Source organism: Natrix helvetica (assembly GCF_964273705.1).
Source record: "Natrix helvetica genome assembly, chromosome: 7".
Classification (NCBI taxonomy): Eukaryota; Metazoa; Chordata; class Lepidosauria; order Squamata; family Natricidae; genus Natrix; species Natrix helvetica.
The window spans coordinates 31,804,184-31,826,538 of NC_138558.1; the positions used below are offsets into that span (position 1 = coordinate 31,804,184).

The 22,355-nt window shown below is 36.4% G+C and overlaps 1 protein-coding gene across 3 annotated transcripts in view; it reads left to right on the plus strand.

Moving 5' to 3' along the window:
- Positions 1 to 19,167, plus strand: part of CLGN (calmegin) — a 30,602-nt gene extending 11,435 nt beyond the window's left edge. For all 3 annotated transcript variants that reach the window (XM_081959642.1, XM_081959643.1, XM_081959644.1), the window contains exons 4-15: positions 220 to 278; positions 3,301 to 3,442; positions 3,957 to 4,038; positions 5,874 to 6,066; positions 9,250 to 9,439; positions 9,910 to 10,023; positions 12,153 to 12,309; positions 12,907 to 13,122; positions 14,442 to 14,561; positions 14,758 to 14,884; positions 16,364 to 16,455; positions 18,389 to 19,167. In XM_081959642.1, the coding sequence (XP_081815768.1) occupies positions 220 to 278; positions 3,301 to 3,442; positions 3,957 to 4,038; positions 5,874 to 6,066; positions 9,250 to 9,439; positions 9,910 to 10,023; positions 12,153 to 12,309; positions 12,907 to 13,122; positions 14,442 to 14,561; positions 14,758 to 14,884; positions 16,364 to 16,455; positions 18,389 to 18,469 (1,573 nt within the window). In that variant the 3' untranslated portion in view covers positions 18,470 to 19,167. The remainder of the gene's footprint in view (positions 1 to 219; positions 279 to 3,300; positions 3,443 to 3,956; positions 4,039 to 5,873; positions 6,067 to 9,249; positions 9,440 to 9,909; positions 10,024 to 12,152; positions 12,310 to 12,906; positions 13,123 to 14,441; positions 14,562 to 14,757; positions 14,885 to 16,363; positions 16,456 to 18,388) is intronic.
- Positions 19,168 to 22,355: the final 3,188 nt, after the last annotated feature.

Consider the following 22,355-nt stretch of genomic DNA (forward strand, 5'->3'; position numbering starts at 1 on the left):
CTTGTTAGGGATTATCTTTTGTATTAAGGGGAAACATTTACTCCTCCTACCCCCAATGTTGTAAACTGAATTGATATAAACTTTTCTAGCACCTTGGAACTAGGTTATTTCAAATTTACCCATATATAGGTGAGACCAAATTTTAAATGAGTGACAAGTGGCAGTCTGAACCTCCAGGAATGTGTATGATCTGGTTGTGTTGTGTGTTTTTTTAAACAGGTGGGTTTTATCTCAAACCAAAAAGGAGGATACCGATGAAAATATTGCAAAGTATGATGGTAAGACATAAACTTATTATTATTATTAATGAATTATTGCTTTGTGCAAGTTTATTTGGATATTTTGTTTCAACACGTAGTACTTCACATGTATATTCTTTGTTGTATTGTTAATTAAAATTCCACACAAAAACGCACCATTGCAGGTTGTACTTGTAGCACTTTTCCTGGTTTTTCTCAATCATTTTATCATAATAGTATACTTATGGGCTCACAAGAAAATAGTTTAATATTAAAAGCAAAAACAGTTCCTTCTGACAATGCATTTTATCTCCACTCAGAAATTCCTTCATTGTAGTTTAGCATGTCTCTTTTGTAATTCCAACATAAGAAAGCTATCCAAGTTACTCTTCTAATTTATTATTATTATTCCTATGTATGTTCCCTTTAATTAGTAAGATATTGGCCAATTTCAGTTGCAGATCCAGTGTGACATCTTTTTCCGTATCATTCTTGTAATCTGGCATTTTAAAATCTATTTTGAAATCCATATTGAAATCAGCCCCGGTCTCTATTTTGTCCAATAAAATCTACACCTCTTTTATAGCCTCTTTTAAACCTATTTTTGTAGTACCAAACAAGAGTCATTTCTTAGTGCATTTTCCCCAAATATCCTTGAATTCTTCCACAGTCAAATAATATTGCTGCATTATATTAATAGGTTGCCTGTCTTTTAATTGTAATCTTTAGCTCTGTCTGGTTTCCTCTAGTCAACCTTCAAAGTTCCCTCTTATTATATGTGGTTTTTTTTAGTCAACACTTTCCCATGGGTGGATTTCTTAGAGTTAGTTTCAAAATCTTCATACATATTTTTCTAAAAAGTTGAACAACCTATAGGAAATAGTCTTTATTACATCTATCACATCAATCTGTTTATAACTTTACAAAATCAACATGTTGATCACTCTTTTTCTGTTAATTCATTTTTTTCTTTTTAAAGTCCTTAAACATGCATGAAACTGTCCATCAAGGATAGAAGGAAATTCACCTGGCTGTAATGAAACTTGCATTTTCTCAAGTTTCTTAACTTCTAAAAAGCCATTAATAAGCAGTTTCCTAAGGTGGTTAAGAGAGGAAGTATGTGAACTCAGTGTTCCTTTAAAGATGCTGATCTGTGACTTAGGTGAGATCTTCCCCCCTACTCCCAGAGCACTAAAACCCACTGAAGACTGCTGCTTTATGGTTTCCTCATGGGGAGCCACTGTATGGAGCACTTGTGAATAATCCCAGCCTGTACTTGCTCTGAAGAAAAATTCTGAGGAAACAATCCTTTCACCAACTCCTCTTTCTCCTGTAGCCATTGGCTTTGCTCCCTGCAGAGTTGTTTTAAGTCTAACATTGCTTCTCCAGAAGTAGAAAATGGTACTTGGTTGTAATGAGCTATGAGAAATTGGCAGAAAAGAGTGAGTGGGAGGCACTTAGGGTAAGTGGGTTTGACATCTTTGTATGATTTTCTCCCAGTTCTCACTTTTCATACTGGGGAACGAGGTTCCAGGTAATTTAGAATCCCAAGAATTGCTGCTATTTAATGCCAGGTCTGTCTGTAATAAAACCTTACTCATCCATGATTTGATTATGGATGAGAGAGCTGATCTGGCCTCTACTTTCAAAACCTGGGTGGTGGAGGAGGACAAAGGATCTTTGTCATAAATGTACCCATCCAGATTTCAAATTAAGATCAGGCACGTTTTGAGGGGGTGAGGGATTAATTTTGTCATATGTGAGATTATGTTGGCATCAAGAGGCATTGCTGAATGCAATTCCTTATTTGTAAATTGGGACTAGAACAGTGATTGCTAACCTTTTTTGGACCATGTGCCAAGAGGGGAGAGCGCAGGGGGGGACGTGTGCGGACGTGCCACACCCAAAATGCTATGCGTACGCGACCCCAGCACTCACTGCCCCTGCTTTTAGCGTGCTTTCTTGACCCTCCCAGGCTGCAGAGGCTTTCTAGGAGCCTGGGGAGGGTGAAAGCAGCCTTCCCCACCCCCCAGAGGCCCTCAGGAGCTTCCCTGAAGCCCCAGGAGGGCGAATAACGGCCCTATGGGCAACCCAGATGTTCTAGAACTGTGACTTCTGATTTATCCATAGGGCCCTTTTTCGCCCTCCGGAGCTCGAAAAATGGCCCTACGGACAAACTGGAAGTGACTTCCGGTTTACCTGTAGGGCTGTTTTTTGCCCTTCGGAGCCTTCAGGAGATTTCTCTAAAGGCTCCGGAGGGCGAACAATGGCCCTACGACTTCTGGTTTGGCTCCTGAAGGCTCTGGAGCAAACCAGAAGTCCGTTCCCAAACTTTCAGTTTGTCCATATGGCCGGTTTTTGCATTCTGGAGGCTTCAAGGAAGCTTCCGGAGGGCAAAAAATGGCCTTAAAAGAACGCCAAAGTCAGCTGGCCAGCGTGCGCATGCGTGCTGGATCTGACAGGGCAGCGCCTTACGTGCCCTAATAAATGGTTCCGCCTGCCACCTGTGGCACACGTGCCATAGGATCGCCATCACAGGACTAGAAGGACTAATTGCATTGATTGCTGTTATACTGTTATCCCTAGTGCACTGCGGCATTCCTGCCAAGGCTTCTCAGTCTGATTGCTAAGGTAGCAGTATTAATCTTTCTTCCCCTTGGTTGTATGTCTGAAATAGCCCTAGGTTCATGGCTGCCATGACAATAATAGATTTGACTCAATTTACTTACACTGGCACTTGTGGAGAATAATACACAAGATCTGTCTTTTGTCTTGGAACAAATGTAACTTAATTTGAATATAAGAGACATTGAATTTTGGCCCTAATCATGGGCAGATCTCTGATCAACCTTATATCTTTTTGGATTCTGGAAGGCTTTGATGATTTTTCTGTTCCATTTTACAGAGAAGAAAGGTGCTCTTTGTCTAGTTGGTGGGTTGATGGCACATGATATTTATATTCATTGGAGTTTAGTTTAGACAGACAGACACGTTTCTTCTCATAATTGCGCTTGAAAAATTTCACTTTTTTGCTTTTCTCTTGCTGTATTATGTCACTTAGGAAGATGGGAAATAGAACCATTAAAAGAAAACATGGTGCCTGGCGATAGAGGATTGGTACTAAAATCAGTAGCAAAACATCATGCAATATCAACTAAGTTAACAAAGCCATTTCTTTTTGATAGTACACCACTAATTGTTCAGTAAGTATATATTTACTTGTGAAATAATGATAATAACCACAACACTCAATAGGTGGATAAATATGCCAAATCCAGTCTAAATATATGACTGATTTTGCAACCAACCATAATAATAATATATCCTGCAACAATTCCTGCCTACCAAACAACATCTGCCTATCTCAGGTCCTTGAGAAGGACTTTATAGGTGGATAAAATTGCCAAATCCGGTTTAAACATCTAATGTGCAATGAGCCATAATAATAATATTAATAATGCCACTCCACTTCTAGCATCTGGTTTTCAAAATGCACTGTAATTATTTTTGGTATAAAAAGAATACAAGATTAATATGTAACTTTAAATGTTCAAAACAAATTAAAAATGTTTTAGGTCAATCACAGGGAGAAAAACATGTACTAACTGACGCTAAAAACTGCATGACACAGTGCCTGAACTTACTGGGAACTGGTAGCTAAAGAAAATTAATTAATATTTATCTGCAAAAGAGTATTAATGTGTTTCTGTTATGCAGATATGAAGTGAACTTTCAGGATGGCATTGATTGTGGTGGTGCATATGTTAAACTTCTATCCAAAAGTGACGATTTGGATCTGGTACGTAATAACTGCAAGAGATTATTTGATCCGTCATGTTGCAGTATTTGGAAGGAGAACTTCCAAACTTTCAGTACTTGCAATCAGTTTTTATTACTGAGGTTCATACATAGATAGGCACCACTTGTTATAATAGATAACTTACATACTTCAATTTTCATTATTTTTTTTAGTAAATCTGCATACACTAGCCTGATATATACCATGTTTCCGCGAAAATAAGACAGGGCCTTACTTTCTTTTGACTCCCGAAATAAGCGCTTGGCCTTATTTTCGTGGAGGTCTTATTACTTTTGAGGTGCAGAAGGTGGCGAGCATGGTCACCTCATGGCTGCTGCTGCATTGTAATATTTTCAGGGAAGGGCTTATTTTAGACCATGCGCTCAAAAGCCCGATTGGGCTGATTATCCGGGGAGGTCTTATTTTCAGGGAAACAGGTTATATTTCATTAATTAGAATGTTTGCTGCTTATGGCTATTTTTTTCCTCATCCTTCAGTCATATTCTTAGTAGTTTGTAAGGAAAAATAAAACTGTAATACGAATACAGAAAACTAAATTTGATCTGAAAATAATACCAATCAGTAGGTTTGAAATTGTATGTAAAAAGATTCAGAATATAAAAAGCCTTTTCATCTGGCATATTTTTAAAAATCACAATAAAATAAAAAATAGCAATCTAACATATCCCACCTGTGTCCCAAGAAGTTAAGCTTATGTAATGGTTCTTGCCTATCCCAATTTCATTATTATAATAGTTCTACAAGGATAATTAAGATGAAATATTGTAATTGGCTGAAGATGAGTGGGCTTCAAAGATACATTTGAATAATCTGATTAACTGAAGTTTCTTACTTTTGGGTTCATTTATTGTAGAATTTGAGTTAGGATTTGAAAATACAGGAACTCTAATTTTAATCTATTAATCTATTAATATTTAAATTAATTCCCACATGTTGTTGATATGTTATATAATTGGAACAAGAAAAAGAAAGCATGTTAAGCATGGCTTCTAAAATTCTTTCCAGTACTTTATCACAGGTGGCCGTAAGGGAGAGACATCTATTTTTTTTAGGTGTTAATATGACCCGTTGTTTGTCTGTTTATGTACTATACTTGTATTGCATCTCTGAATATATATGTGCATTAGGACATGAGTCTCCAACCCCTGGACTGTGGCCCATTCAGAATTGAATGGAATATAGAATAAATAGAATTGGAACGGACCTTGGAGGTCTTCTAGTCCAACCCCCTTCTAAGAAGGGGACTGAGAATGAAGCATTCACCAACATTCCAAGATGTTGGCCAACTTCCCTCTTTGAATGGAAGCACTGGTGGAAATCTAATTTTCTGTAGAATATATTCTCTGACCCAACCCATTTTCAGACTCAGTCTTAGTTTTACCAGAGTTATGCTCACACCATGAGCCTTGGAAGCCTTCATTGGAAGGTTAATTTTAAATCTCTAGAACTAGATCAAATTATTATTTTCTGCTTGCTGCTATATACATCGTGCTGTTTTTCAGCCACTTTTTTTCCTTGCAAGAGTCTTATTTTTGGAAGAAGGTTAGCAGCAGGAAATTCCTATACAACTGCAAGCACAGAAGGTCAAATAATTATCTTTTTAGGTCTCATTCTGAACATTAATAATCAATTATATATTGTTTTTTTCCATTTTGTTGTTATGAATCACAATTAAAGAAATGCTACTAATTTCTAAAAACATTTTTAAATGTCATTTAAAATAAGTAGATATCAAGCTCTAATTAGTGCCAATGTTTTTTGTTGCAGAATATTTTTCTTACAAACAAAATATTGTGTTCATTTTTAACCTACAGGAATATTTCTATGATAAAACATCATACACAATTATGTTTGGGCCGGATAAATGTGGAGAAGATTATAAACTACATTTTATCTTCAGACATAAACATCCTAAGATTGGGGATTATGAGGAAAAGCATGCCAAGCGACCTGATGTAGATCTGAAAAAAATTTATACTGACAGGAAGACCCATCTATATACTCTTGGTATTTTTTTGCATTTTTAAATTTAGAAAAATAAGCTAGGGTGGAAATACTTATTAACTTATATTTATAACTTATTAAACTTATAAGCATATATTTAAAACACATGAATATGTTCTGCATTTTAAAGAAATATTAATTTTCTTTTGGTCATTCTGTGAAACTCAGTTTCTGTGGTAACAGTTTAATATTATTGTCCAGTAAATGTTTGAAGAATAGGACAAAGACATCAGAGAAAACCTAAAGGAAATAGAACTCTTTGTTTCAACAGTGTCATTTGCCTTTTTTACACTTAATGCTATATAGAAGCAGGTGCTGTATGCATAAAGGAAAGCAACTGACAACTGGGAACTTTAGATACTTCCTTACCTCAGTTTTATAATGAAAATTAGAGGAATTATTATACTTGAAGATACGTTTTCTTAGAGTTACTAATGAAAGCAGTGGGGCTCATGTTCTCTTGACAGAACTCATAGGTATTGGAATTTTGCAAATAAAAGGATGTTACAATTCAGAGTGCCAGAAGCCTACAATTCTACTTATATTTGTTTTGTAGTTAGGGCTTTTATATGGCATAAAATCTAAAGCATTGGTTTATTCAATCTGATGCCTTGCAGATTTGTTGGATTACAATTCCCATAATTCCCAATTATGTTTCAAGTTGGTAAAAATCTTTAGGAAAATAATAGTTGTTTACTTGCCAGCATTAATCATGTTTTATTGTTCCCCTCAAATTAAATGATGTTGCTGTATAGGCAATTCAGATTACTTTAAAGTGAATTGAAGCTTATCCTAGGTCAGGGATCAGCAAACCTAAACACTCAAAGAGCCATTTGGACCTGTTTCCCACAGAAAAGAAAACACCGGGAGCCACAAAGGTCCTAACCGGAAGCCCCCCCCTTCCATTCTGGAGCTGACCGGAAGTTCAGTTCCCCCACCATAGAGTTAGCACGGTGTACTTTTTTGTCTACCTGTCATAACTGAAAGCCCTATCAATTGTGGAGACAACTGGAAAACTGTCCTCCCCTTGCCATAGTCGTCACCTGGCGCACTGTGCTTCTTTCCCCCCCTCCCCGGAAGCTCCTTTCAAAATTTGGCGCTGACCGGTGACAGAGTCACAGCAGAGGGAGGAAAGAGCCACATGCGGATCCAGAGCCGCAGTTTTCTGACCCCTGTCCTAGGTGCATTCTGATATTAACCATAAATCATGTCTTTGCATTTTATCATACAAGATGACAATTTAATAGAAAGTGAGAAGTTTTGAGGATTATATCTATTTAGTACTTTAGTACCTTTTAAAATAAAAAAGAATCCTAAGAATTCTTAATATAGAATAAGCTGCCTTGACATAACGTTATAATTTCTGAATAAATAGGGATAAAAATGTACTGTATGGGGCTTAGTGATTTTGAAGTATAATAAAACTTAAAGCAATATATTTTAGAAGAACAAAGATGGCAGTTTTGAAATAAAAAATTATTATTTAATACAAATATCCACAGGTGCAGATGGATTATGTGCTTTTTTCTTGAAAAAGCTTGCTACTGTCTTAGCTGATCCTTTGTGTACAATTTTTGAAGTACCGTTTTGAACTAGTTCACTGCCTGATCTGTGGTCATCAGCTACAGTCATACCAATCTTTAAAAATGGTGACCCTAGTAGTTCAGCTGAAAATTATAGACCAATTTCTTTGTGATGTGTTACGTGAAAAGTTATGGAATCAATCATAAACCAATCCATTGTTCACCATTTAGAAACAAATAACTTGCTATCCGACAAACAATTTGGCTTTAGGAAAAACTCGTCCTGTAACTTACAACTTTTGCACTGTAAAAATATCTGGACTACATGTCTTGATCAAGGTAAAGGTGTAGATGCAATTTACATAGATTTTTGTAAGGCTTTTGATACAGTAGAACATGATAAACTGCTGTTGAAATTAAATTCTTATGGCATTTCTGGACCTTTGCACACGTGGATTGCTGCTTTCTTGTCTAATAGACTGCAGAAAGTCAAAATAGGAAACTTGCTGTCTACTCCGGCATCAGTTAACAGTGGTGTTCCTCAAGGCAGTGTTTTAAGTCCCACACTTTTCTTGCTCCATCTCAACAATTTATGTGATCAAGTTAAAAGCAATTATGTCCTTTTTGCCGATGACATAAAATTATTTAATACTGCAGATAATTCTATTGTTTTGCAAAGTGATTTTGACTATGTGTCTGAATGGTCATCCATCTGGCAATTTCAAATTTCAATTAATAAATGCTTTGTCTTACATATTGGTAAATGTAATCAGAATGACAAGTATAAGCTAGGTGGCATTGATCTAGCAGATGACCCTCACTTTGTTAAGGACCTAGATGTACTTATCTCTGACAATATGCTCCAAAGTTCACTGTAACATTGTTGCTAAAAAAGCATTAAGAGTTGTAAACTTAATTCTATGAAGCTTCTTTTCTGGAAACATTGTATTGCTAACTAGAGCTTATAAAACTTATGCTAGACCAACCTTAGACTACTGTTCAACTGTTTGAAATCCCTACCATATATCTGACATTAGTACAATTGAACAGGTTCAGAAGTATTTTACGAAAAAAGTTTTGCACTCTTCTGTACACAATAGAATTCCCTATGCTACTAGGCTCAAAATTCTTGATTTGGATAAGTTGGAACTGCATCACTTGCGGTCAGACTTAGGTATTGCATCACAAAATTGTACATCGTAATGTTTTATCTGTAAATGATTTTTTTCTGTTTTAATTGCAATAATACGCATGCAAACAACCGCTTTAAACTCAATGTAAATCATTCTAAATTTGTAGAAAATATGATTTTTGTAATAGAGTTGTCACAGTCTGGAGTGTTCTACCTTATTCAGTTGTCTCAGCTACAAATTTTCACAGTTTTAGTCACAAATTGACTTCTGTGAACTTCACTTCATGCTTAAGAGGTCCATAGAGGGGGCGTGCATAAGCACACTAACATGCCTATCGTCCCTGTCATTGTATTTTTATATTATTCCTGTTTTTGTTTTTGTTTGATAAATTATAATAAATAAAGCTTTAAGCCAAGATTTCAGATTAAATGTGTTTTAACCAAGTTCATTTGAAAATATATTCCTATTACAACGAATCTTTCTAAATAAATATTCAGGCTATATGCTCAATAAAACTTGTTATATTTTAGTGCTGAAACCTGATAACACTTTCGAAGTATTAATTGACCAAGAAGTTGTCAGCAAAGGAAATCTCTTAGAAGATGTGATTCCACCTGTAAATCCACCAAAAGAGATAGAAGATCCTAATGATAAGAAACCTGAAGACTGGGATGAGCGAGCTAAGATACCTGATCCTGATGCTGTAAAGCCAGACGACTGGTAAAGAGAATACATAACTCCTCCCTCCCCCCCTTTGATGTTTTTCTACTGTCTCTAATTTACATATAAGTGGATTTTAACCCTCCTTCCTACCTACCTACTTACCACAATATTCTAAATGCCATAATCACCAGCAGTTATGCTCACAAATAGTATTATCTAGTTATAATCATTGGTCAACCAAAGCTTTCACTTAGAGCTTTTTAGCAAAATAAGAAAGCCTAGATTAACAGTCTTCAATAAGACTGTTAATCTTTGAAGTGTTCGTCCACATGCAAAGATTTGCAGTTGTAATATTGGTGTAGCGGTATTCTTTTGATTCACTTCTATAATAAAAGGATTTGGAATAAATAAAATATTATTATGCAAATATAGAAAAACATCTAAAAATACGCCTGAAGAAACAAATTTACCCATAATAGTAATACTCGTTTATGTGTTTTGTGATAAAATTGGTTTGTAATTTTAAGGAATGAAGACGAGCCTCCAAAAATAGAAGATTCCGATGCTGTTAAACCCGAAGGATGGCTTGATAATGAACCTGAATACATTCCAGATCCAAATGCAGAAAAACCAGAAGATTGGTAAGTATGTCTCTCATTCTGAAAATTATTACCAGACTCTGATTCCTGTAACATATTAGATTGAAGATAGACTTTTATTTATGGTTCTGTAAGATTTTAAATTGTGTTTATCTTTTGCTCTATTGTCTGGCTTTTGTTGTTTTATATTGTATTTAAATATGTAAAAACTGATTACTTAGTTCAGAAACTTAAAATTGAATCTTTTAAAGTGTGAAAATTAATATATCAAATAAACAGCAATAGTTCTCAGCATTGTGCATTACCGTGTTTTCCCGAAAATACGACAGGGTGTTATATTTTTTTGACCCACGAAATATGGCCTTGGGCTTATTAAAGGGGAGGGCTTTTTATTTTTGGGTTGCCGGGCAGCTGCTTCCTTGCGACTGAGTTCCCGAAGAGCCGGGCACAGCCTCAGGGTCGAATGGCTGTGTTGCGCTGTCACAGCAGCAACACAGCAGCCATGAGGTGATTAGGTCTGCGAGCAGCCGCCAGGCAACCCGTTGCGGCTTCCAAAGCACGGAGGTAGGATACTGCTCTGGGAGTACGCTCTATGGTTGTACGATCTGCAGCCCACAATTATAGAGTGTACTTCCAGAACGGTATCCGTACTCTGTGCTTTGAAAAAAACCTCAAGCAGCGGGCGGTGCCAGCAGCAGAGATGCCCTTCGCGCGAGCAGGGAGCAGAAAAGCCGCTGCGCAACCCCCCTCTTCAGCCATGCAGAGCCCAATTCACTCACCTAGAGGCATTCCGAAGGCACTGAGCTGCGGGAGGCGGAAGGTGGCAAACAGGTGCTTGCGCTGCTTGGTGCCTTCTGGGTACTGCTAGGTCGGTCAGCGGCACTGTACCTGGCTGGAAAGAGGGGTTGCCGGGCAGCTGCTCATAAGCTTGGTAACCTCATGGCTGCTGTGTTGCTGCTGCGACAGCGCAACACAGCCATTTGACCTTAAGGCTGTGCCCGGCTCTTCCGGAGCCCGCTTGCAAGAGAGCAGCTGCCCAGCAACCCCCCCCCCTTCAGCTGGGCACAGCGCCGCTGACAGACCTAGCGGTACCCTGAAAGCGCCAAGCAACGCAAGCACCTTTGCCCCCACCTCGTTCCTGCGGCTTGGTGCCTTCAGGATACCGCTAGGTCGGCGAGCGGTGCTCTGCCTGGCCAGAGGGGGGGTTGTCCAGGGGGCTTATTTTCGGGGGTGGGCTTATATTTTTGCCCACGCAAAAAATGTGGCGAGGCTTTAGTTTCAGGACAGGTTGTATTTTCGGGGAAACACGGTAGATAATGTTAAGCCTTTATTTATTTACTTGAAGTGCTCTTTACCTAATTTTATGGGCAGAAAGCAATACTCTAGAAAAGCTAGCATATTCCTCCAAAATTTAATGTCAAACATAATTCCACTTGAAATCTCAAGCAGGATTCTAAAATCAACTAGAAAATCTTGGATTAAAAATGGGGATTTCAAGCTTTCTTAAAATGATAATGTGACTATATGCTAATTAGAAATAATTTTAAGTGATCTATCAAGGATTGAATTTTAAACACATATCTGTAGCATTTGATCTGTTGATTCATAGATCACATGTAATTGAAACATTTAATAATTGCATTGTACATTTGACTGAAGTAAAAATCTTAAGTGATTTGAGAAAAACATCTGCATTATCTCTTTTAATATGTTGCCCTAATGAATAAGTGAAAACACTAAAATGCTAGCAAGATGCAAGAGTCTAATTGCAAGATGTCAACCCAGAGAAAACTGACAGTTTATCTGTTATTATTATATTTTAAGCTGCCTATCTAGCAGTTCAAAAGCATGCAAATGGAAGTAGATAAATAGGCATTAGTTTGGAGGGAAGGTGACAGTGTTCCATGCCCCTTGGTGTATAACATGCTGGCCACATGACCACAGAAATATCTTTGGATAATGCTGGCTCCCTAGGCTAAGAAATAGAGATGAGCACCTCCCAAATTAGAGTTGAACACTACTAGACAGGGAAAACCTTTATCTTTACCTTTTTTATTATCTTTTGAGTTTTCTCTTCAGGTATTTAAACAAATGGGAAGAAGGCATATTTTCTTATTTCTATCCTTTTAAAAACAATTTTTGTTGAATGGATACATTTATCTTTTTTACAGGGATGAAGAAATGGATGGGGTGTGGGAAGCTCCACAAATTCCTAATCCAAAATGTGAAGCTGCACCTGGTTGTGGGGTATGGGTACGCCCCATGATGACCAATCCAAACTATAAAGGAAAATGGAAGCCGCCAATGATAGAAAATCCTAACTATCAGGTATAGCAACAATTGTTATATAAAGTGTTGATTACTATATATTTTGTTGGGGATTATAATGGACTGCTTTAATTGCTTCATTACTAAAATGCCAAATCTCACGTCATCAGTGCATGGTAGAAAAATCAGAAGTTAAAATGGCCAAGTTCAAACACAGGTATACTGGTTAGATTAGATTCTATTTGTGGGTTGATGTCAATTTTATACATATGATATTTGCAACAGATTGTATTCCTGTACCAATGTCTAATCAGCCATGCCCTCTTTTAAGGTAATTTATTCTATGCTCAGTGACTAAGACACTGAGGTTGTCGGTAGTTCGAATCCTTAGTGCCATGTAACAGGGTGAGCTCCCGTTACTTGTCCCAGCTTCTGCCAACCTGTTTTCCAATGTATAAAATACTAGCGTATGAATCCATCAATGGGAATCAGAGGTTGGGTTATGTAAAAATATTTTGTTTTATCTGTATCTATTGTATTCACTCTAAAATAATAGGAAGCTTCATATTTTGAACAGTTGCCAACCTTCTATCTGTCATATTTGGTTATTAAATGTTTATCTTCTTTCATAGGGATTCTATTATTTTTCTCTTTCAGGGTATATGGAGTCCTCAGAAAATTCCTAATCCTGATTATTTTGAAGATGCTCATCCTTTTCAGATGACTACTGTTGATGCTATCGGTTTAGAACTCTGGTCTATGACATCAAATATTTACTTTGATAACTTCATAATCTGTTCAGACAAAGAAGTTGCTGATCGATGGGCAGCAGATGGCTGGGGCTTTAAAAAATTGATTGCAAGTGCCAACGAAGTAAGAATTTATTATATTTTTGTCTCAAATACATACGGTTGCTGAAAAAAAAATCCCTGAAATGCATAACATTTCAAAATTCCAATGACACGGATGAGAAATATTTAGAAATACATTGAGTTTGATTATAAAACCTTGCTTCTATGCTTTGTTTACTTTTACACAATTAAGGCACTTAAAATGCCATTCAATTTCTTTAACATAGTAAACAAATTTACTGAGACTTCTGCAACTTCCAAGCTTTGTTTTCGCTGGCAGAGGGCTTGCAAAACAAACTCAAAACAAAATAAAAGAGAAATGTTTCCCCTTTTGCATTTGAACATGGAAGAAGGGATAGGAAAGGAGAAAGGGAAAGAGGAAAGACAAAGAAAAAGCAGGTACGATGGGAAGACAACAAGGAAGGAAAAATAAGGAAAGAGGGGAAGGAAGAAGAAAGAATGAAGAGGGAAGGAAGGACGGAAGATTATAATGAGGGAGTAAGGGTCTGAGGGAAGTCTTGCCTTAGCACGTGGTCACCACAGGTGCCCCCGACTCAAGTGATGTCTAGCTGGTCATGCCCACCTCCGGCCATACCATACCAACCCCTGCTCTCCGAGGTCAAACACAACCGTAATGCGGTCCTCAAGGAAATCGAGTTTGACACTTATGTAAAATCTGCTACTATAAACTGAATGGGAACTATAAGATGAGTAATTGTGAACATGACTTCTCAACCAAGAAATGGCTGCAATTGGTGCACAAGATATTTCTGTGCAAAAGCTCTTTAGATACAGCTGCCACATGTATGTATGTATGTGTCAGTTTTAAATATATAACTGACTTCATGCCAGTGGATGACTTTGGGAGACATTTCATAAGAGATGTTTATAACAGGCAGACCTTTCTTTCTTAGCATATTTTGTAGCTTGATTTTAGCATGAGAAGAATGGATAACACTTGGTTAAAGAATATAGAAAAAATGTAGTAGAGAGGAATTCTTAGTATAGAAAATACAACATTATATTATCGATTCTTGGATTAGGATAAAATCTGTTTGAGAACAAAACTATTTTTTAAATAGTTACTTAATCACTATCGTTCTCATTTCATGAAGCAAATCACTATATTCTTTCTCCAGATATGTGAGATATTGATTTGAGATATAGCATAATTAATATAGTGGCTTCTTTATGTTCAGAGGTTTCTTTCATATTAACCACTCTTGCTCATAATTGATATAGCTCATGAATTGATCAACATTTTTGAAAAACATAAATGTCTTAAAGAAAATTCCATGAAGCTTGAGCTCTCAAATAAGTGCACACCCTTTGCTTTTTCAGCCTGGTATGTTTAGCCAGTTGGTGATTGCTGCAGAAGAACGCCCATGGCTTTGGATTATTTATATCTTAACGCTGGCACTACCAATAGGAATGGGCATATTGTTCTGCTGGCCATCCAAGGTACATTATCTCATTATATCTACTATAAAAATCAATAATTTGCTTGATCTGTTCTTGGTTCAAAATATGTTTAGAAATGTACTGTAGTGGGAGAAAGAAGGAAAGGAAATTGGCAAGCACGAGACATTCAATTGTTTTGTAATGTTTTGAAAATATTAAGTCTGAATACCAGACATAATTAATCCTTCTATTTTAGAAAATGGATGACGATATAGACTACAAAAAAACTGATTTAGCTAAGCCAATTACAAAAGGAGAATTAGAACAAGAGATCTCTGAAAAGGATGAAATTAAAAAAACGAATGAAAATATTGATGAAGGAGGTAAGAGGTTTTGACAATATTTTTTTGAAACTGTGATAGACCATAGTTTACATTAGTTGCTGTCCATTTGAAACATATTCCAAGCTGGAAAACCATTGTTAAATATTCTATATTTACAGTATTATATACACTCTATATCACCTTATCATTATACACATCAGAGTTCCTCAATAAAATCTGTAATCCCTACATAGCTGGAAGGCACTACTTCATTTCACATGTGGTGATTTGAAGGTATTCACATGTTATGTATATGAACTACTCTATGCATTCAATCTGGAATAGGTGTTCTGGCCTGTATATGAAATAATGTGGAGCTACTCTGAATATGGACCAAAGTATGTTTTTCTAGGTAGAAGTATAAAACAAGGAGAAAAAAGTAAAACAAATCTCTAAGTGTTCTTTGGCAGGAGGAAGCATAAGAAGAGGGAAAGGGAAGGACTAGTCCTATCCACAGCCATTATAATGTCATCAGCATTATAAAAGGAGGGGTAGAAATGCACTCAGTTTGCCCTATTCATCCTATAAATAGCCATTTCAGATTACTTCCAAGTTTCATTACAACCCAAATGTGAAATGACAAAAAAGTTGATTGAGAGAAGATTAGTTACAAAATTTGATTAATATGAATGTGAGATTGAATAATTATGTGATTTGCTAGCTGACATTTATTACAATATATACCTTAAAGATTCATATTTTGTCTGTCTGTGCCCTTGCAGTTTTCTTGGCAGGATTTTGGAAGTAGTTTGACATTGCCTCTTTTCTAGGGCTTGTAAAGAGTGACTGATCTAAGGTGGTTGGATGGTTTTGCGTCTAAGGCGGAACTAGAACTCACATTCTTCATTTGTAGCCTAGTGTTATATATGTTACGGTGAAAGACCGAAATCTGGTGAATGTCAACATTCACCGGTGAAAGACCGAATATTTCATTACATTGTTTTACATTCGGACCTTCACCGGTGAATGTCGACATTCACATAGTCGCTTGGTGTATGTCCGAAAATACCCTTATCCTCTCGACACCCTTACCCTAATCCCCTTACCCTAATACCTCGGCTCCTCGCTTCCTTTTAAGCGTCTTCTTAAGGATCGCAGGTTTTAAAAAAAAAACTCCGCGAATAGAAGACGCTTAAAAGGAAGCGAGGAGCCGAGGTATTAGGGTAAGGGGATTAGGGTAAGGGTGTCGAGAGGATAAGGGTATTTTCGGACATACACCAAGCGACTATGTGAATGTCGACATTCACCGGTGAAGGTCCGAATGTAAAACAATGTAATGAAATATTCGGTCTTTCACCGGTGAATGTCGACATTCACCAGATTTCGGTCTTTCACCGTAACATATATACTCTGTACCCACTGTACTAAACTGGCCTAAGAACATATTCTGGAGTTATTTATCAGACAATCTATGTGTCCTTGTTATTTTTTATCCTTACTGTATTATATTTAATACTGACTGTCCCTTGGAATTTGAAGGTGGTGAAGATGATGATTATGAAGAAGAAAATGACACCACTGAAAGAAGTCAAGAGGATGATGATAATAAATCTCACTCAGAAGAGGATGAGGTGAGACTTTCTAGAATTACAGAAATGTAAAAAGTTTTAGTTCCGCCAATTCTCTTTAAGGTACATATAGAATAAAATGAAAGCAGAAATTTGTTAGATCTAGAGAAACACCCCTGAATTTCACATTTCATTATAGCTGTCCATACTAAATTTAGGTCTGTAGGCAATCTGCTCAAACGTTATAAGCAGAGGTCTTCAAATGCGTTGAGTGAATGGAGCCATACATTTATTTTTCATATATTGCAATATTAGTTTTTCATCCATAGTAAGGACATGAAGAATCCATTTATGTTGCCAAAATCCAAGTGCTAGGTATATAGTTGTCAAAATCCAGTTATCAAATTCCCAGTACCATATATCTCTGAAAATTTTAGATTTTGACAGTCATGTTTATATAGTCCATTACATTCTCCCCAAACTTGCTAAGAATAGGACACTAGCTGATAGCCCGGCGCTGTGCGGGTATTTATTTATCCCAACCCTCCTTCCATGAACGTCGCCGCAATCTCTAATGTTGGATTTTCCCCCCTTACCAGCGGGAACCCCCTTGTGCAGTTCTGTGAAGCCATTACCATGGCAACTCCACAACGCTGTACCGTAGAAGACATTTTAAGACAGTACGGTAGAAGCCATTTTAAGGCACAAGAGGCTGTATCTTAACACACACCCCGAGGGGTGTTTGGGATGTTTTACCACCACAGTATTTCTTTCCAGAGAGTAGGTAATCTGTGTACCGTTTGGTTGAAATTGCTCAAGGTGTTCCAGAGTTATGCTGGAACACACACACACACACACACCCCACACATATATCACACACACACACATATATCACACACACACACACACACACATATAGTAAACATATACAGTAAAGAAGCATTATTTTATTATGCTGTCTTAGACAATCTTTTTTTGTTCAGATGTAAGGGAGTGCAATAAATTCTAAATATTTTTGTTGTATCCCATAATTAAAGGCACTGTTGCTGTAGACCAGTGTTTCTCAAACTTGGCGACTTTAAGTCCTGTGGACTTCAACTCCCAGAATCCCCCAGCCAGCATAGCTGGCTGGGGAATTCTGGGAGTTGAAGTCCACAGGACTTAAAGTCGCCAAGTTTGAGAAACACTGCTGTAGACGTTAAGATATTTTCCCATTATTTATGCAATATATAATTGCATAAATTTAATTCCTTATTCCACTCATTTCTTACCAAATATATAGCAAATGGATGTATTTATGACAGATAGATAGATATGTTGAAGGATTTAATCACTTGTTCTAGTATCTCAGATGAAAATGCTAACCATGTTGTTAACAAGTGTAACTGCAAATATGTAAGCGTTGTCATTGGGTTACATCTGATATATCATATTTCTTGTAATAAGGCATATGTTAAAAATTCATTATCATCTATTAATTGATCCATATGCCTGTTTCCATCCAACTTTTCCATATCATCATTTTTTCCCAAATTTTTAAAGCTGGGTTTTCCATAAAGTCAATTTAGTATGGGAAAAAGGATCAGATCTTTTTATTTGGCATTCCATTCCATAACTTTCTTACTGACATAATTGTTTCCTGAGATACTAGAGTTCTAGTGAATTAGGATCTATATACACTAGAAAGCAGATACTTTTATGTCAATATGGAAATAATTATTGATTTAAATATGCTGTATTCAGTAAGTATCCTACACTTCGGTTTTCCCCTTCTTTCTATAAGTAATACAAGTTATAATGCTTAAAAAGAATTATAAGCAAGCCATATTTGTAAATGCAAATTATTGATTTTCTTAATGCTCTAAGAAATAAAACATTAATATTTAAAAATATTTTCAAAAGTAAACTTAATATTTAGTTGTAATCAAGATGGATAATAGTGAACCATAACTTATTTTGACAATTCTCATGTATATTTTGTTCCCCGCTCCCCCAGATGAGAGAAGCAGATGAAAGCACTGGGTCTGTTGATGGACCTGCAAAATCAGTACGTAAACGAAGAGTTCGAAAAGACTAACACACTTCCATCTAGTATTATTTGTTTCTAGTTACAGTCATACTGTTTTAACACTGGCACAGGCATGGAGATTATTAACTCTAAACAAAGACTGAGCTCAGTTTTGATTTTAAGTCCTATTTTCTAGACCTTCATCTTGTCAGGTTTTTCATTTTCTTTTTGAAGAAATATTCCTAATTGTTATCTGGTTCTTTACTCCATAGAATATTTTTTTTAAATGATAATAGGCCTGATTTATTATAAATATTCTTTGACGTTTGGCTTCAAATTATCCTTTAAACACTTAATGTTTTTTCCCCTAGCTCTAGAGCGGATATATTATTTTTAAGCTTTAGAGTTAAAAATTTCAACGATGATAAAATTACTTTGATATTTTGAGCTGAATACAATAACTGTGTTTGGCTGTTGATTACATTTTTGAAAACTAATATTACTTACATTTTGTTGTAATGTGTGTTTAATGTTTGTTATAGTTGCTGCTTTTTGTTTTACAAAGTACTTCATTGTTATTGATTTTAAATAAAAACATGTTTTACATTTAAATAGAAAAACATTAACTGTATTTATGTAACTGGTGTACATGAAATTTTTCATGCTTTTATAGTTTTGTGTTTCAAGCCAGATTGGCATAATCCATGTACAATTTACTTCCTAAATTATATTGATTCCTAAATAAAAATCTTTAACATAACCTGTTATTTAACTTGAAGCTTATTAATGTGGATATTACTGGAATCACATTTTAAAAAATAAACTATTTCTAATAATATTAACATTTAATTTTCTGCTAGATATTCAGAATTGTCAACATTCAGCGTGTACTGTATTGCAAAATGGAAAATTGATAGAATAGCATTAGAGCTTCCAGGAATTGATTGCACATTTTCTGCAGAAGTTTCACTTCTGGGTTACCTTGAGGAAATGGATCTCTTATCTTCGGGAGCCCACTAACACATTTTTATTTTAAAAAGCTATTTTGTCTCAAGGCCCTTTATTGTAGAACAGGATTATTTTATATCTGGACATTTAAATGAAGGTGTGAGCCATGGGCATAACCCAATTTCCAACATTCCCTGCCAGCAAAGTCAAAAGAGAAGGTGAAGGAAGTCAGAAGTCATGTTCACATGAGGTCCTTCATCAATGACCCACATGGTCCTTATTGTCATTGCTAGGTGTTGTTACGTGATGTCACACTTTAAGAAAACATCACTTTGCAACAGAAATACCAGTTCCACCTGTAAAAATGTTGTAGAATGAAATGGGAATTCAGCTTGCAAAATTTCCTTCAAACTAGCATGAATCATTTTTCAGAATGGTTGAATTTTATAACATTGCCACATTTAAAAAATATGATCCCAGCTTTCCAGCAATTATTTTAAAATAAATTAACCATTTTAGCAATCAAAATGAAGATAGTATACCAACAATAAAACATACTATTTTTTCTGAGCACAATGTTTGGAATAAATGTAATGTTCATACATTGAAATTTCTATTGTTCCATGCAGTAGGCATTCCATGCATTCCATGCAGTGGGCATTCCAATTCTGCATATTTTGCAGTATCATTAAATTATGCATATTTAATCATGCTGTCCTTAAATTATTTAGATTCTTAATCATATTTCACCAGCAATCTAAATATACAGTCTACTAACGACTGTTGGTTTTGGATGTGAATACACATGTTATTGTGTGCTGTGCTGTTGCTTCAAGGTCCAAATATTTGAAGCAAATACAGTATGACACGAAGTGTATAGTCCCCCACTTACAACCACAATTGAGCCCAAAATCATGGTTGTTGAGCAAAGCACGTGTTAAGCGAGATGCCATGTGACAGCTTTGTTCAACAATCACAATCCCAGCTCTCTCAGTTGTGGTCCTTAAGCCGAATGCTATCACACCCAGATGCCCTGCCCCTACCCTTTAGTGGAAAATCCCTTAGCACACTAAAGAATGGACCTCAAATCTGGTGAAAATGCTAGCAAACACCGTTCTGGGAGGCTCAGAATGCTGGCATTTGCTAGTGTTTTTCCCTTTGGAGAAGTGGAGATGGTGTTCACTTAAATACTAGTGATGAATGCTGACATTCATTCTGAAAGGTTTGGAATGCTGGTTTTTGCTAGCATTTTTGCCAAATTTGAGGTCTGTTCCTTGAGCCTGTGAAATTTCCTCTTCGCGCATAAGTGGGAGGGGAAATCTCTTGGCATGCTGGGGAAACTGATCTCATATCCAACGTTCCCTCCAGTGATGGGATTCCAAAAATTTTACTACCAGCTTTGCAGGCATGGCTTGGTGGGCGTGGCAGGGGAAGGAAACTGTAAAATCTCCATTCCCTCCCCACTCTAGGGGAAGGTTACTGCAAAATCCCCCTTTCCTCCTGATCAGCTGGGACTTGGGAGGCACAGAATAGATGGGAGTGGGGCAAGCCAGAGATGGTATTTACCGGTTCTCCAAACTACTCAAAATTTCCGCTACCGGTTCTCCAGAACTGGTCAGAACCTGCTGAATACCATCTCTGGTTCCCTCCCTTTGTAATCTTCACGATTACAGGGCGCTTGGCAATAGGTCATAAATGTGAACAGGTTGCCAAGTGACCAAAATGCACTCATGATTGAGGGAATCGGCACAACATTTTATGACAGCCAGAAATGCTTTACAGGCCATAAAGCATCCGTCCCAAGGTTGTCATGACAGCATATGGTGAATAGATGACCGGTTGTAAGCCATCCGGTATTGTATTGAAGATCTAAAGCAGTTGTGGTTTATAGGGAAAATTGAATTACTTATTGCAGCATAAAGCTTGAGCAAACAGATTAATGTATATTCTGAGATAAAATATTTATTAAAGAAAGGAAAATGGTTGGAGAAATGTTAATACATTCAAATTCAAATGCTGGAAGAAAGATAGTATTTGGCCTGTTGTACGACACATGTTAAAAAATGGAAAATTAGCCGTTTTCTCTGCTTTTGATAAACTTTGTTACAGGGAAACAAGAGTTGTATGATGAGAATCAAAAGTAAATTGCACGCAGTAGGAATAGGTCCCCAATGAAGTGTGGGGGTAGGTAAAATGAGAGAGGGTTAACACTGAATAGGTGATAAATGAATGTGCCTGAGTATGATTGAGAGAAAAAGAGGCTAAGAAAGTTGTGGTTGGAGTGAGATTCTGAAAAAGAGAGAGAGAAGTTTAAAAAAACAAAAGAAAATAAATGAAGTGTATGATGCATGGATGTGGTAGAACCAGTGACAGAGAGGCATAGAGAATAGAGCTAGATTTAGCTCTTCCCTTTTTTCCCATTCTTCACATTTCTTCCATAGTTTTGGCTTATTATTTCTTAATCTATATTTGCAATTTGCATAACACTGCTTAGGTAACAAAAGCATCACCATTATGCATATATGCAGAATAATGAAAGCATTATCTGTAATAAAGCATCACAAACAGAATGCTTATATATCAGTGTATGGCCTTTATCTGAGGGCTATTTTGGGGGGATCTCAATCACCACAAAAATTAGCTTGTAACTGTGTGAGACACATTTAATTTACTCTTTAAATGTTTGTAATGAAAACATTGGAACTGAATTCTGTGCAAATTTATATACATATGAAATATTTTTCATAAGTGCTGTATAGTATTTTTTACAAGATGCTCAAAACACAATTAGCTCTACCTCCTTTCATTGAAATTAGTTGCAATATTTATTACAGTTTATTTTCCAAGTAGCATTTTAAAAGATGCAGCAGAAAGGACCAAAATAAACTCAAAAAAATCTTTATTTAATATAAATTCTGAGATAGCGCATTTTTAGAACATAAGCCTCAGTGGTGCATTTATTCACTGTAACAATCACATCTAGGACATTAAAACCCAGTGTCACATT